The sequence below is a fragment of the Lethenteron reissneri genome, chromosome 54 (assembly GCF_015708825.2).
Source record: "Lethenteron reissneri isolate LAM-NWPU_2019-01 chromosome 54, ASM1570882v1, whole genome shotgun sequence".
In the NCBI taxonomy this organism is placed as follows: domain Eukaryota; kingdom Metazoa; phylum Chordata; class Hyperoartia; order Petromyzontiformes; family Petromyzontidae; genus Lethenteron; species Lethenteron reissneri.
Window position 1 is genome coordinate 10937279 of NC_083832.1, and position 17485 is coordinate 10954763.

At 47.1% G+C, this 17485-nt stretch overlaps 1 protein-coding gene across 3 annotated transcripts in view; it reads left to right on the plus strand.

Annotated features, from left to right (window-relative positions):
• Nucleotides 1-17485, plus strand: part of LOC133356529 (collagen alpha-1(VII) chain-like) — a 71803-nt gene that overhangs the window by 50629 nt on the left and 3689 nt on the right. For all 3 annotated transcript variants that reach the window (XM_061574083.1, XM_061574082.1, XM_061574084.1), the window contains 12 exons: nt 191-262; nt 1707-1778; nt 3464-3499; nt 5487-5567; nt 6287-6340; nt 7851-7904; nt 8513-8575; nt 9296-9358; nt 10637-10753; nt 12228-12305; nt 13626-13679; nt 17060-17108. In XM_061574083.1, coding sequence (XP_061430067.1) covers nt 191-262; nt 1707-1778; nt 3464-3499; nt 5487-5567; nt 6287-6340; nt 7851-7904; nt 8513-8575; nt 9296-9358; nt 10637-10753; nt 12228-12305; nt 13626-13679; nt 17060-17108 — 793 coding nt within the window. The remainder of the gene's footprint in view (nt 1-190; nt 263-1706; nt 1779-3463; nt 3500-5486; nt 5568-6286; nt 6341-7850; nt 7905-8512; nt 8576-9295; nt 9359-10636; nt 10754-12227; nt 12306-13625; nt 13680-17059; nt 17109-17485) is intronic.

Below are 17485 nucleotides of genomic sequence, written 5' to 3' on the forward strand. Positions count from 1 at the left end.
TGAACGTGTATTGAGATGTTAGTAATAATTGGCTTTTAGGAGTTTGATGGGGTAGGGGCGATTTGGAGGCCACTGCCATAGATACTTACCTCCCGGAGGACTCGTCATAAGTGGCAGCCAGGATCTACCCACTGCAACGTGCCCTTGTGTATCTGTGCGTGTGTCAATCGCAATGTGTGTGTGAACGCAGGGTGAACGTGGCTTCAACGGGCTGGATGGAGAGATGGGATTGAAAGGTGACTCTGGGATGCCAGGGCAGAAGGTAAACGTGGAGCTAGAATCGGTATCCGAATTTGTATTTATTTATACTGGCTGGTTTAACGACACATTTATATTTACGCGACCAAGCTCATAATCCTCTATTATGGATGATATTGGTCGCGGAAGCCTACGTGTTCAACTAACTATCAAGTTCTTTTTCACAGATGTCCTGTAGGGGCAGGTCAGAACGTGACAACACCAGACACTTGGGGTCAGGACTTGAGGATCGGGATTTTTAGTTATCGGGCACCTAACTACCACGGCATCTTAACGCACTTTACGTACAACAAAAAACACACGAATCGCAGAAAGACACAATTTTGGTGAGCGTGGTGAGCGTGGTGAGAGTGGCGAGCGTGGTGAGCGTGTTGAGCGTGGTGAGCGTGGTGAGCGTGGTGAGTGTGGTGAGAGTGGTGAGCGTGGTGAGCGTGGCGAGTGTGGTGAGCGTGGTGAGCGTGGTGAGAGCGGCGAGTGTGGTGAGCGTGGTGAGCGTGGTGAGCGTGGCGAGCGTGGTGAGCGTGGTGAGCGTGGCGAGCGCGGCGAGTGTGGTGAGCGTGGTGAGCGTGGTGAGCGTGGCGAGTGTGGTGAGCGTGGTGAGTGTGGTGAGAGCGGCGAGCGTGGTGAGCGTGGTGAGCGTGGTGAGCGTTGTGAGCGTGGCGAGTGTGGTGAGCGTCAGTGCAGACCGATCGTTTTGGACTTTCCCTTGTGTGTGCACTCTGTTACCGCCAACCCTCTCAGAAATGCCGTCTCCACCTCCATCAAGAAGTAACAGAAAGGGGCTGAAGTATAAAATCCTGAGTCTGCGAGACAAATCCAAAGTTTAGGACAGAATTGATGCAGGGTGTGTGTCAATGCGTATGCGGTGTGAAAAGTTTAGCAAACTAATTGTGATTATTTTTCTAATTGGGGCAGGAGGCACTGGGGAGTACTGTTGGACATAATTTGGAATATTGGATAATCCGGCAAGGCCACAGCCCCATATGTGTCGAATTAATAAGGTTTTGCTGTGCAGTAATTACATTGTGAGTGTAATTCTGGCGCACATGGCCTCATAGTCTTTTTTGTGTAATGTCACGGGATCTTTAATGTCTGCTGTAAGCTAGACTGTCTTTATTTGCTTGATGCACCAGAAGTATTCGTTTTAGTTCGCTTATATTCATGCCTGTCGGCCACATTTCATCAAATGTATTCCCATGGCGACCTAAGAAAATAGGACCACAATGCAGTTCTTCGATGAAATGCCGATGGGTAATTTTTTTGCATAACGCATTAATGCTTATTACCCACGTGTGCGTGCTGTTTAAAACTCACCCCTACCACCAGCACTGCATGTGGAGCCCGTCTCTGACTCCTGCTAAATCTGAATTCGTAACTCATCACTGCCATCTCACCCCCCCCCCCCCACCCTTCTCTCTATCTCTGTCTCTATTGCTGCACCTTTACAGGGTGACAAAGGGGAACTGGGTCTACAGGGGTCAGTGGGAATTGCCGGACCTAGGGGCCCACTGGGAGAGAAGGTGAGAGCTGCCTACTTTGTATTCCCGTCGGGTGGCTGGAGCAGCCCTCTGCATAGAGAACGTCCGACCGTGTCCGTCCATTGCTCGCCGAGCCCCATTAGCTTCCATTACACACACAAAGTGCCTGGCACAAAATGAACCACGATACCTTGCTGATCTCGTCTAGGAGCTTAAACCATCGCGCGAACTCCGGTGATCCTTGCAGCGGCGGCTTTTGGCAAACCGTTGAACAAAGGCACTTTCAGATGCGCTTCTGCGGCCGTCTGGAACGCACTTCCGTTAGATATTAGTAAGCCCCCAGATCTATGTACTTTTAAATCTCGATTTGAAACTAATTACTTTAGAACTCATAATTCATAATAACGCGATCTAACCCAAAAACCTTATTATGAATAATATTGGTCGCGAAAGCCTACGTGTTAAACTACATTAGAACTGCTTTTTGTTTGTTGTTCTTCCGCCGCACCTCCCATTATCACGGTTCGATACGTACAGCGCGAAAGACATTCAACTGACATATATATGTACTGCTTAGTCATCCAGTCCGCATGACTCTGATGTGCGGTCACACAGCCCCCCACGTAATGATTGATGAGAACGGGCAGTTGAAGTGAACTCCAGGAGAATCGACTGATGATGAACTTTGCGAGTTGGGCTCGAGACACATATGTGTGGAGCAAAAGTCGTGGAGACGTTTCACGAAGCGAATGGAGACATTTTGTTGGAAAACGCAGCCGTGTTTGTTTGGAATAAAATGATTAAATTTAAGAAGCAAGTGAGAGCAGGTGCTTTTGTGAAACTCAATTTTATGATTAAAAATAAGTGCCAGAAGAAGAATCAAGTGTTCAATGAGTGGGCATTGCCCGCGATGGTGTATGGTTTGAAAAGCATGTTCATAAACAAAAGCCATGGCGCAAAATGTGAAAAGTGTGCCAAGAAGCATTGGGAGATACGCGCCTTGAATTGCACCGACAGAGGAGCGCTCTGGATCAGGGAGCAACCAACGATTATGCACGTCCAAAATGGAGGGTTTTTTGGGTTAGATCGCGTAAATATAAATGTGTCGTTAATCCCGCCACCACCCGTCGCAGCCAATTAGTAAGGTTTTTCACGTAAACAAAACATTGCAATTCGTTACTAGTGCAGCAGATCGGTGTGTTGGAGAGTAAACCCACAAATCGTAAATGCAACAAACCTTACTCATTGGCTGTGTCGGGTGGTGGCAGGTTTGACGTCACATTTATATTTACGCAATATAACCCACAAAACCTCTTACGGATAAAATTGGTCGCGAAAGGCTACGTGTTGAACTGATTACGTATGTTTGTTGAACTTCTTTTGCATCGTACGTAGCCAACCGTGCTCATCGGAGGTGCGGGTGGAAGGGCAATAAACGAAACAGTCAACATGGTTAAGAGACGTCACATTGACTTATGGGACAGTGGGCTTAGGCTGGATTCGTTGTCCGCTCCGAGGGATAACAGCCAATGGATGAGACTGGTAACAGAATGGCAGAGGTCCCGTGGTTGACAAGAGGCTTGAGCTGGTTGAGAGAGAGAGAGATATCGAATGGCTGAGACGGGGAAAACTTTAATTTTACACCACCGGTTAAAATCCACCAAGGGTATCGTAGAAACGTGTTTTGTAAGAATGTGAGTTTTTTGTCCACTTCTCATTTATTTCAGGGTGAGCCGGGTGAAGTGGGCCTTCCAGGAGACCCGGTAAGAATTTAACATATAAATATACATAACCCTATTCTCCAGAATATATGAAGCTCCGGAAAAAAGTTGTCGATGAAGCTATGCAAATCTGGTTGCGCGCACACACGGGCACGCACGCACACGCCAATCAGGTTATCAGAGGCACACTCAACTTTTTGCTTTGAAATAAATGTTGATAGAGTGCATCTTATAATCTGGAGAAGAAATAATAATTTCTGTGTGACATGACCATCAATTTAGATGTGACGTTGGCGGATCACTCAAAAGATGGAAACACGATGTGTGCTCGCCTCCCACAAATGAATGGCTTTAGGAGGGAGGGCAGGGAGTAGATTTGTGACTGGCTACCGTGTGAAATGGAATTACACTGTTAGCATCTCGAAATTGTCAGTTATCTCCTGTAACTCGGATTTATTCTCACACAGCATGAATATACAATTTGAAATTGGCCCAACAGCTTTGGGTCTTGAGACTAGGTATGGCTTTCCATGATGCCGCTGCTGCTGGAGGTGATGATGCTGACGATACCGAATATGAAGCTGCCGCTGCTGCAGTGGATGCTGTTTATAATGAGGATCATGATATTCTTGGGTCTTTCGGTAAAGTCACGTAGATTGGTTCAAAGAAAATAACAACAAATAACAAAAAACTACGATGATCGCTTGTGTTGCGATCGAAACGTCGTAGTTTTTTGTTATTTTTTTGTTATTTTCTTTCAACCTATCTACGTGGCTGTACCGAAAGACCCAAGAATATGAATTCCTGCAGTCACGAAAGCGCTAAGTCAAGATGATCATGATGGTAATTATGTTGGCGACAATGCGTAGGAATATTAACAATTCATCAATTAAATAGATTCATACACTGACAATGCATGCATAGAAATGTGCGTGTAAGAATAAACTTTTTTTATTTAATTCGTTTCTACTTTCTTTTTGATAATACCACTATGGATTCCATAGACTCGTACCCCTGTAGCTTCTATAGATTCACACAGCACTATAGCTATCCAATCACTATAGAATCAACATGCACCACAATGGCAAATGTTAATTAACCAATGGAATAATGGCTTAGAATCGTGACAATTCATGAAATTGTGGGGGAGATTAATTGGTGCACTGGTAACGATGCCACTGATTCAACCGCAATTACAATTTGCATTTATATAGCATCTAAATGCAACAGCATCTCAAGATGCTAATGATGGTGATACCATGATAATCAATGAATATTTCCTCTCCCATTCTTTAACTTAGCCAATCCTCCCTCCGGCGTTGATAAAGCAGAGCGCCACTTTGCTGGCGAAGTCAACGGTGGTTGTGCTATGGATAAACTCGCCCCCTGCCATAGCAATGTCGAATGTCCACCAACTGACACCAGCTGAGATAAGCACCACCGCCGTAGTCATCTTAACAGCGAATGGCCGTGACTTTGATGCTAACCGCACGGTGGAGTGAGTCCACTGCGCCATTAAACCCAGCCACTTGATTTCATTTTCCGGCGACGGCTTACATCAGTGGCGAGTGATATGCGAGCGAATCTTTGGTACCCCCCGCCCACCCCTCCCCCACCCCTCTCCCTGATCCTCTTCCAAGACGTCTGGAGTGGAAGAGTAGGCCAAACAAATACTCTCTAGAAGGAGCTCCCTAAACAGTGGAGGGTTAGGCATGGCACGTGTGAAGCAATCGCAGGACCTGGCAGAAGGAAGGAAGCGATGGCGAGGCACGGTGACTTCAACGCCACTGGCCGTGATGATCTCCCGGTTTTGACCTTTTGGTGTACCCTCCCGCCAGCAGTGGAATGAGCAAGCAATTGCAGGGCTGCCCCTGGACCTGTTTTTATTTGTAGTTTTTAGCGATGGGTGCGGTGCCTGGCGGGCGTGGAGCAGCAGGCCTAGATGCTCCCCTTCAGCGGGGCTCGCGAAACAGCAGTGACGTGAGCGGGCACTTGCGGGGATGCCCCTTTGACCTCTTTACTTCCTCAGGGAGAGGACGGGAAGTACGGCATCAACGGAACGAAAGGGGACAAGGGGGAGCGAGGCTTCCGTGGCCCAAAGGGCGACGTGGTGAGTACGCGCGAGGCTCGTCGGCACGGTGCCGGAGGCGCATTGCGACAAAGAAGCCTCGGCACTTGGTGGCAGCAACTCGGGTGGTTTTCGGAATGTGGGGCGCCGTGTGAGTGCGCGTGTGTGCATGTGCGTGTGTGCATGTGTGCGTGCGTGTGTGTGCGTGCGCGCGCCCCCAGCGGGTGCGATAACCTCGGCCGCTCCCGTTCAGGATGCCGCAGGAGAACTGGCGACCCCAAGAGAAAGACCTAAATCCACATGGTGGGATGCCTCCCATAAGAATCATCCTTGGAGGATATGTCAATCGTGTAACAAGGGAAGGAACTAACGATATTGAAACTAATTTCTTAATTAATTAGTTTAGTTTGTTGTCCTCCCTCCCCCCACACCTCCAATTAGCACGGTTGGCGATGTATAGTGCAAAAGAAGTTCAATGTACGTACATGCAACATAGCAACAGCTGTGCTGATGAGACTTCTGACAGCAGACCTTGGAGGTCGGGCATCAACACTTGCAGCAATTACGGGATCTGGCAGAAGGAAGGAAGCGATGGCGATGCTCGGTGACATCGACGCCACCGGCCGTGATCTGCCGGTTGTGCCAGGGCACCCTTGCCGCCGCTGGATGAGACCAGTACCTCAAGGACAAGCTCCTGTACGTGAATTCGCTCTGGCTTCTACGTGACGGCTGCACGCTCTGTGTCGCTTGTCTCTTCCTAGGGCCTCATGGGCATGAAGGGGAAATGTGGCGATGATGGAGTTAAAGGCGACAAGGTGAGTATTAGGTGAACACTCCTCAATGCAACGTAGCTGTTTTTCGTCATCTTTAGGAATCTCCAGCACGGCATTATGGGGAATATTTTTCGCGCCCCCTAAATTGATCGTTCCCTTATTGTCATAATTTAAAACGTCATAATTGAGACTGGGTTGTACCCCTTGCAAATGGCAGCAAATACTTAGAAAGCCAGTCCTGAGCCAGAAATTCCCCATTCTTATGGCAGGGAATATAACATCCTCATGACAACCGCCATTGATTTCCCATGATGTGGTACCTATTTAATGAATCTGCAAAAAAATATTATGGTGATGATGATGATTTTGTTATTGATGAAGGTGATCAAGATACTTTTCATGATGCTGATGGTGATCATGCTGATGAATATTATAACTGATACCTACCAGACGATGAGACACACCCCACAACTCTTCACTCTTGCCTTAAACATTTTTAAAAGCGCGTCTTATCATCTGGAGATAACGGCGAGAGCTGAAACGTTTTAAAAAAACATACAACTTTCAACCGCATAGTATAAAATCAGTGACCACATTTTTTTTCTAATCAATATAAAACATTTTTTACAAAATATAATCAAACACCGTTCGTCAATAACACGGCTGCCATAAAAGTAAATAATTATAAAATAGACTACGTGTTGGGCAGTGGCTCTACTTCATGGCACAGGGCTATTTCCAAACACGTTGCCTATTGCGTACTTGCACATTTAACCCCGATGAAAGTCAGGAGAGTGGAATGGAGTCCAAAATAACTCATAAACCCCTTGTTGTGAAAGACCCAGCGCAGAACATCCCTGTGGGGTCGATCTTCCACGAAGTTCGTCGTCCACCCCAAATCGCATCCACTGCACAAACCATGGCAGATGCGGACACCCAATGCGCAAATGGAAAATAAATAAATAAAACTCTCCAGTCGTGTGCGACTTGTGGTCATCCAGGACAGAGACCGGTAGGGCGTGTGACGACGCGATGCCCCGAACCACGAATACGAAGGAGACGTCACGGCATAGCTGCACTGCGCTGCACCTTAGGCGGTTGTTTGGGTTGACCACCTGAATGTGAAGTTGTCGCTGTTGCTCTGCAGCGACATCAGCAGCCGTCCGACAAGAAGAATGAGACTTAATTACACGGAGGTGGTGTTATTGACGAAGGAGTTGAGTTTTGTTCACTGTGACTGCGCACCACTGCCATAACTCAGCAGCATCGCTGAATGATTTGTTGACATTACCAATTTGAAAGGCGCTTTATTAAACTGAGTATATTATTATCGTTAATTAACAGTGCACCTCGGGGAATTCCATTTTCTCAATGGCTCTGGTTTTTTTTAAGGAACGCAAACCGTCTGTTAACAACTTCAAACACTTGTGAACAACGCTGCCTTAGTAGAAATAGAAGTGTATAAAATTAGTGAGGTTTTGGGCTGTTATGTGCATAGCACATAAAACAAACCCCCCTCTGTTGGTCTTGAACGCCTCTGTTGTTTTCCTAGGGCAACTCTGGCCTTCCTGGGAGGATGGGACTCCCTGGACCACGTGCCGACCGGGTATGAGGGTTTTGTGAAATCTCCTGAATTAAATGTCGAGTGTTTTTGTTGAGATGGCCTGGTGACTCGGGGGTTTCATAATGGCCGTGTCGAAGCACCACTCAGAAATGCCGGAACCACTGAGATGCTGGGTTTGAATCTGGCATTGAGCCGCGCATGATTAAACCGGCGTCTCGAGTGTGGGGAGATGATGGTCTCAACTCACAGCGATCAATGACTGCACAATTTTTTTTATATATTTTGTCTCCATAACTTTTTTTAATGAAATTTGTCCTTGAGATAGTAGATTTGTAAATATATTGGATGAGTGACTTCGGCAAAGCAACTGTATTATGCAAAACATGAAGGAGCGCCCTCCTCTCTTGGGTGATGGAAGCCCATCGGTATGAGGTAGGTGGACCCGCATTTCGGCCTTACCCTGGTCAGAAGGTAAACGTGTATTAGACGTATCGGATGATTGAAGTGGAGTGAATGAGTCTTAGCAGAGCGTGAAGGCAAGCGCCTTCTGGCGCTGTGGGAGAGGTGCCTAATTGTCGTTCGTATGAACGAGTTGATTACATTTTTATTCCTTTATTCATTCATTTGTTTGTGTTGTGTTTTTCGGAAAGGGGGAATCGGGAATCCCTGGAGCTTCTGGACAGCCCGGGTTGGAAGGATTGCCGGGAGCGAAGGTAAACATTCTGTTTTAAATTTTACAAGACACGATTTTAATATCTAGCGAAATCAAATGCCGTATTTTACAGTATGTTTGGCCACACAAGGTGACCGACCGAAGATCCATTTTTTATGTTTATTTTAACAGGACCATTTGTCTAACTAAGAATAATACGAATATGATAATACGTAGAAAGAAACATTGTGGCTTACGGATCATCACCGACAGGACCCTTGGTTTGACTCCAGGTTTTAGCCACCGGTGGTTGAACCAGGTTCTCAAAGTTGATTTTTTCAGTCTGGTCACTAATGACTCCACAAAAAAAAACATCATATTATTATTGTTGTTTTGTTCCAACTTAATTTGCTTTCATCCCAACTTAACAACAATTTCAGTTTGACCAACAACAGTTTTCAGATAATTAAAAGGCATGACCCTCATGTGAATAATCAGCATTTAGTTTTAAGCAAGCAAACTCCGGACTAGTTTCAACATTGCATGCCCACTCTGCAACACAGGGCGATGCTCTGCTCACTGCGGATTTCCAAATTAAATTTCCTTCGCCTCATGACCTAACAGCACAATTGGAATATTATTTCCTAAAGCCAAAATAAAAATGTTGTAAAAAATTTAACACGAAACATTTGGGTACTAGCTTTTGGTTACCTTCACCTATTCCCGAAGACGATGTCTCAAATCCTCCTGAATGTACTTGTTTTTCCTTTCTGCCTCCCAGGGAGACCGCGGCCGCGACGGGGCACAAGGGTCGCAGGGCGATCGTGGAGAAAAGGGCGACCGTGTAAATATCTTCTGTCCTGTAAAATGACCAAATGCAATATTCATGGTTAACAATAATAACAATATCAACAGAACTTTCTTCTGCCGAGTCTTTCGTGGAGTGAAATGTCGAACACCTACGTTTGGTGCAACCCGAAAACACGTGGGCGAGCTCGTCCTATCTTGCATAGATTTATAAAGCACCTCGCCTCAAGGTGTTTTATAATAATTATAACATTGTACATTAGCTGACAGTGGTTGACATTAAAGAGTGGCGTGTTATTCACAGTGTTGGCTTGGCTATGGTGACGGTGACGCGAACGGGTGGGAGTGGTTAAGGAGAGGTTGAATTAGTGATGGGGGTAGGGGTAGTGATGGGGGTTGGGGTAGTGATGGGGGTTGGGGTAGTGATAGGGGTAGTGATAGGGGTAGTGGTAGGGGTTGGGGTAGTGATAGGGGTTGGGGTAGTAATAGGGGTTGAGGTAGTGATGGGGGTAGGGGTAGTGATGTGGGTTGGGGTAGTGATAGGGGTTGAGGTAGTGATAGGGGTTGTTATAGGCTTGGTCGTATATGGAGGACAGGGGCAGTGAGTAGCACTCAGAGAAAAGGAAGATCTGGACGTTTTTGAAAACATCCTCCTTCAGGAAAGACTGAGATTTACAGAGACTGAGTGACTTGCCCGGTCTATAGTCCACTGCAGGATCCATCTACTTCTGGGCGAGGGCCTCCTCATGCCGCATGGATCACAGGATTTATTTGACCATACTTCACCATGCTGGTCAGTGCCTGCTGATGAACGTTGGGACCATAGGTGTTACAGCATAGAAGTGCAGTACAGCAATGGGCTTGGCTTATCACATTATCCCCGCTGCCCCACATGACAACCAGTGGTTATACAGAGGCCACCTGTCCAGGTTACTTTGTCATCAGCGTGTAAGGTGCTGTGTTTATGCTCGCATATGTTATGTGGGGAGCAGTAGTGTAGTCGTTAGCGTGCTGCGCTACGAACCCGATGACCCGAGTTTGATTCCCGCTCACGGCTAACACCAGGGACGATTATCCGAACCGATCCTGGGCCTCCCCTAGGTCGACTCAGCCTCAAATGAGTACCTGGTGCGGTGTGTAAATGTCGTCTATCGGGAGACAAAGGCGGCCGGGCGTGGTGTTGGCCACCCACCCCCTCGTATGCCGTGCCGGCCTTCATATGTGCTCACTAACAGCACTTAATCCCAACATTCTGAAGGCTATGCAGGGGGATATTTGTCTTAGTTTTGTATGTTATATTTTTTCTGATCCCCAGGGTATCATCGGCATGCCCGGGGCACCTGGGCCAAAGGGTTCGGAGGGACAAACTGGCCCGTCTGGCCCTCCTGGGCCTCCCGGGCTCCGTGGCCTTGAAGGAATTCAAGGCCAGAAGGTAATAAACCCCAACGCACAGTGACATCAGTATCATCAGCAGCAGCAAGTCACCAGTTTCATACCGTCATTTTTTTCCAGAATCTTATCCCAATCATACAGTCGGCGCCATGTCATGAGATAATAATGGCAGTAGTTAAAAATGTAGGTTTTTGTGGACAATGCAGTAATTTTTGGTTCGGCTGCGTGGCGGTAATTTAATGCCCACCACCCAACAAGATTGTCACATCTTTTTGGTTCTTTCGGTAAAGTCACGTAGAAGGGAAGTAATAAAATAATAAAAATAAAAACATAATAAAATGTTTTATTATGTTTTTAAAATATTTTATTATGTTTTATTTTTATTATTTTATTACTTCCCTTCTACGTGACTTTACCGAAAGAACCAAGAAGATGAATCCCTGCAGTCACGAAAGCTTTAAATCGAAAATTAAAGATTGTCACATTTCCAAACATGTTATTTTTTCACAGTGGGCCAGGGTGTTGAATTAATTTTTAAAAGTCATGCTCCTCGCTGGTGATGTAAGAACTTTCCTGATTAGATTTACCACCAAACCACCAGTTCAAGGCCCACTGAGCTATAGAGCTCTTTTTCAGAAGCGACCTGGCCACACATGATAGCTCAACGAAGTGGCTTATCACGTGGAAATGTATCACAGCCAAATACTATAAACACTTGTTTTTAAATGTGGAGGAGAAAATCCCGAGGACCCGGATAAAAAGCCATGCGACCACGGGGAGAATATGCAAACTCAAAATATATGGGCGTCAGGGTCGGGATCGAATCCACGACCTCGTGCATACCAGGCGAGGTAGTTAACATCTCGCCACCAGCGATGCGACTACCTGTCTCTCAAACAGCGTTGAGTTTCTACAGGTGGTGGACACCGAGTGAAGTTGCATCCGATGACTCTGCAGTAGCCGACTGGTAAATGCACGGCGGGTATTTAGGAGTCAGCTAATGCAGTGCCAGCTGATGCACCTCACTGAATCTCTGACACATTGGTCGCGTATAAATGACATCTTTATAAACGTGACAATCTTGTCGGGTTTGTGGAGGGATAGATGACAAGAATCTTGGTGTGAAAGACTACTTTGGTGGCCGAACCCAAAACTTTACACATATTGATGTTAATAAGAATCATTTCGAATTTGCAGAGCACACAGTTTTCGTTCACTCTCAAATTTATAACATTTACCTCCAGTATTAATTAGGGCTTTTATGCTTCCTCAATTCCTACTCACAACTAACATCAGTTGGGAATATCTACATCGGTTCTGAACCTCCCCTAGCTCAACTCAGCCTTAAATCAGTGTCTGGTGCGGTGTGTAAACATCGACAGAGGTGGTGAGACGTGGTATTGGCCGCACCACCCCCTCGTGTGCCGTGCCGGCCTTCACAAGTGCTCGCTAAAAGCACTTGCCCCCAACCATCTATCTGTCAATATGGGTGTTCTTTGTCTTTGTGTGTGTAGGGTGATCGGGGTCCGGCTGGACAGGGGATTAGTGGCCCTCGTGGTGTCCCTGGAGTTCCTGGTGAGAGGGGAGACCCTGTAAGTACAACATCTTATCACCACCGTCATCATCCTTGTCATCATGACTTCTGTCATCATCATTGTCCTCATCAGCAGCAGTAGGAACAGTTAGAGCAATCGAGTCGAGATGTGGTGTAGCAATAAATAAGGGTCTCGACGGCAGAAGAGACGAGGAAGGGACAATGTGAAAGATGTTGCAGGGGCTCAAGCGGGAGCTTCTAGGGAGTTGAGAGATGTAGAAGGCGAACGGGATCTCTTGATGCGTTTTACCAACTTGATGTCAGAATTTAGATATAGCACCCACAAACCTGCGGCTTTAGCGAGAAGACTTGAGTTTTCTTTAAATTCTCGGGGAAATAAAAGCAATAATTTGCAGCACTTTGTAAATCCGTATCTGAATGAAGACCTCTCCATGCCATGTTGGTCATTGGCGTTTTTTAACCGTACAGTACTGCCCTTGCCAATGCCTTGAAATATCCTTAAAAAATCTGGACACAGTCCCCATTATCAGTGAGCTCCTCCGGCAAGCAAGGCTGCATTGCCTGGGTCTTGTAGCCCGCATTCCCCGCCAGGTAGAGGGGCTAAACGGGTGCGGCACAGGCCAGAATATAGATGGACTGATGTGTTATAGGAGGATTTGGAGCAGATTGGAATCGCCGATGACTGGTACCAGTGGTGTCCAGATTGGCTACTGTGTAGGAGGCTGGTAGTGGTAGGCAGAAAGGCGATACTGAAAATATTGGGTGGAATGCTAGGCGGCTAAAACACAGCAAGGTGGCACAGTGGGGAACACGCTTTTCGTACATCTGCCAGGCATCTTGGTTAACGTACAGCACCTGGGTCTGTCTGTTGACCTCATGTCAGCGAGTCATTGACACTTCTACGTGACTTTACCGAAAGAACCAAGAATATACTTCACGTGGCCTCAAAGTGCACTTAGCCTGGCACAAGCACAGCGATGACGTCACCACCGCTTCGTGGCGATCGCCAGCATGGGTTAGCGACGAGGATTCCAAGACCTGTTCAGATTTCCCCTCACCTCTCATATTTGGTTAGCCGTTGCAGGAAGTCAAACTCAGGTGCTCAGCTTGGTGTGCAAACTGCCGCACCACAGTATTAGAGTATTTGGCGTCTATGCGTTTCCACATGATAAGGCCACTTTGTTGAGCTATCATTTGTGACTAAGGTCACTTGTGAAAAATAGCTTAATAGCTCAAGGGGCCTAACCTGGTCATTAGAAAGTTGCGTTGTAATATTGCCTTGTAAATCCAAATCCTATTGTTTTTTGTCACTCCGTCACTTCACTATTTTAACCCTGAGAACTGTGGCCGTTTGCAGGGAGATTTTGGAGTGGACGGCTCGAAGGGGGACAAGGGTGACTCTGGGCTAAACGTGAGTGCTCATGACTGGGCTGCCAACTAGGATAGACCCCAGGCTTCAGGCCTAATGCTTCATAATGTATCACGGTGGCGAGACGTAAACTACCTCGCCTGGTATACGGGAGATCGTCGGTTCGATCCCGACCCTGACGCCTGCTGCATATTGGGAGTTTGCATGTTCTCCCAGTGGTTGCATGGATGTTTCTCCGGGTCCTCCGGTTATTACCTCCACATTTAGAAGTATGCATTTAGATTATTTGGCTGCTGTACATTTCCATATGATAAACCACTTCGTTGGGCTATCATTTGTGTCCCGGTCGCTTCTGAAAAAGAGCTATATAATGCTCCGTGGGTCTTACCTGGTAAAATACAATAGTTCAATTAAGTTAGCTATGTTGATTTTTCTCCAAGTCCTCTGGGTTTTCCCTCCATATTTAGAAAGGTGCTTTTGGCTGCTAGAAATTTCCCACGCAATGATAAATACCTCTTCGTTGTGGCCAGGTCGATTCTGAAAAGGAGTTCAGTGGGGCCTTACCTGGTAAAAATAAGTAAAAAGTCACTTGGTGTAAGACTTTAATGATAAAAATTTCACATTTAAATCTATGTTAATGTGGGAGGTTCCGAGCCAGTTTTGAAAATTTCACATTCCTGTGTGGGGGGGGGGGGCGATTTGTCTCCCTCCGTATTCCAACCCTCTGCTGACTTCTCACCACAAGTGTTACTCACTTTATGTGGACGCTGAAGGGAGGACGAAGGGCTGAGTCAACCTGATAATAAATAAATGGTCAGTTTAACACGTAGGCTTTTGCAACCAATGTAATTCATAATAAAGGATTTTTTTATTTTAAATGTGTCGTTAACCCCCCACCACCCGACACCGCCAATAAGTAATGTTTGTCACGTAAACACAAACGTGCCAATTAGTAAACCCACAGAACCCACAACACACCGGTAGGCTGAAGAATGACTAAATGCTATTGACCTCGTCCACAGACTCGAGACTTGTCCAACATTCCGCAGGTAGCCGTTGAGTAAACCGCGACTAAAAGTTTATCATAAATTAACACTGCCGGTGGTGACCTTTTCGCCTGCGCGGGAGATATTTAATCAGCTAGACAATGAACGAACATTGACATTAATTTGACCTGTGTGACTACTCCCAGTGGTATTTGTTTATGAAACAAGGTGTCAAGTTTTCCCCCGGGTCGTAATTGCGAGGCACGCAAAGACGCACCAACTGGTTGAATGCAGCTACGTTGCCAAGCTCGTGATTACGCATACACCACGTGCATTGAGTCGTGCGTGTGCCTGTGAATCAGTGGTTTACAATTTGTGCAAAATATTTTCAAATTTATATTCCAATATTACAGCTGTTCCGAGCGAATTCAATTAAATAGTGCAAACAATAGAGAGAGAACAAAAATATATTAACGATAAAAATTAGATGGCTAAAACTCAGACACAACAATATAATAATTCTTGAATAGCATTGTGACCAACGAGAAGGTTGGCAAGCTTATTGAACCGCCGTGCGGCTGGCTCGTTGATGGCCTAGCAGCAGTGGTTCATCTGGCTTGGTGCCACGCTTGCCAACCTTCTCCGCAAACCAAACCCGGTACACGTCTCTCAGTCAGCACTCAGTCTTTTCCGAAAACTGTGCGGCAAAACAATACCGCCAGCAGATCTTGGTGCAAATCAGTTCCTGATGCCACCCGAACGAAGATGCCGATTCCCTGGCAACTGTCCGGGTCCAACCCAGACAGGGGGAAACTCTACCCGGTGGCTCTGCGGTTAGGGCACTCAACTCGTCATGGAAAGGTCACAAGATCCAAATCCCGGCCTTGGGTCGACTCAGCTCAGCCAATCGTCTTCATCCATCCGCACCTCAGATTAGCACGGTTGGCTACGTACAGTGCGAAAGAAGTTCAACGTACATGCAGGCATCATTCTTGCCTCTTGACTTGATCAAATGGGAGTTCCACCACTCTGGAGAAAGTCAACAGCGGTCATCCTTCAGCGAGCCTGGCCATCGCTAAAAAAATGTGGAATTTCAACCGATGGATTATGGCCACCATAACTGACGCTCGTTCGCCTCGTTTGTTGAACGAGGCCGATGTGTTTTCATGATTGCAACGTAAAGTTAAAAGTGCAGCCCAACAATATTTTTTTTTTGCTCGCAGCACAGTTGGCAGAAGGGCCTCTGATTATTTGAGAGAGCTCCAGAGGCCAGCCTCGAAAGGATATTTGGCCTACTCTTTCACGCTGGCCAGGGATGTCTTGGAAGAGGGGGCCCCCACCACACGTGACGTGCCGATTAACTTCATGTGGCGAACACCGCTGGGTGGACAGAGGCGGGAGGGGTGAGGGGGGCGGTTTTAAGAAGTGTGCGCCATCTCTTAATCTGCCACGCCGGGAGATTGAACCCGGCGACTTCTGGGTTGCAAGTCCAGCATGCTGCTGACCGTCAATCCGGTGGAAGGTTGCTGTCTCGCAATAAAAAAAAGAGATGTTTATTTTGTGTGACGGTCCGAGTTGCGGGATGTCTTCCGCTCCTCTGTTGCAGACGCGTGACCTTAAAATATTAACCTCGCGTATTAAAGCGGAGCGTGTACGCACAGCCATGTAGATGAGAACGTGTCAAATTATGGTGAAGTGTTGCCCGAGGGTTGCACGGATGGATATCTTGATGGGTGTCATTTGCGAGCGGCTAAGCCGCAGAAATTTAAATTGACACCAGTCAACGAAGCCAACAAAAGCCAAATCGACACGAGTGACGCGGATATAAATATCCACGATCCAGACATAGACAGGAAGATCGATTGGTGCACAGTCAGACGCCCAAAGAAGCCCCAACGTACAACAAACGAGACGGGCGGTGAAAACGAGACGGACGAGAGTGTACGAGGCAGGAAATCCGAACGCGGAATGCATGCCGTAACGAGACGGCACTGACGGAATGGTAACACCGTCTCTGCGTGGGCTCGCTCGCTCGGGGTGGCGAACCTCACCGCACACCGATCCCGGAGGTTCCGAGTAACCCACGCCACCCCGTGCCCCCCACCACTCCCCCACTCCCGTGGAGATGAGCGCCATCCCAAAGCCCGTTTGAGCAAGGGGAGGGGATTTACGCTTTGAGCTGTGTTTCGTTTATAGATATTAAACCCACAGGAAAACAACAACAAAAACCCATTGTAACAACGACAGAGCAAAGGGGATTCATTTCGCCGACACGAGATGGGAAACGTAGGAGGAGGGCATGCGAACAAAGCCAAAATTGTACAAAACATTAAACCGTGACACCAGCTCCTCCCTTTTTTTCAAGAATCCGGACAGCATTTGATAATAAATCCCTTGTCTCCTCTCTCTCTCTCTCTCTCGTCTCTCTTCTCCCAGGAATTGGCAATTCGAGATTTTATTCGCCAGGAGATGGGCAAGCATTGCGGTGAGTGTCGACAGACGCACGGAATTCATTTGTCCGCTCGCAAGACAGCAGAGGCGGCGGTGACCGTGGGTCTCAAGATGGGCGGCGATTGCATCGCGGGCGACCGTTTTTCGCTTTTTTTTAATGAAATCCCGTCGGCCCACCGCTGACGTTTATTTGTGAACCGTGCGCCGCTGCTGACGTCACTCTGTAATGAAACGGAGATGGGGGGGGGGGAGAAATTCTATCAGGAAATGCTTCCCTAAGTCAATTCAGAATGGCCTCTTGTCCCCACCACGCGAAGGTGAAAACGCATTCTCTCAGAATCGCGATATTTATTTAGACCGGAGGAATCCGATGAGCTCTGAAGCCCTTTTTTTCACAGATGTCCAGTAGGG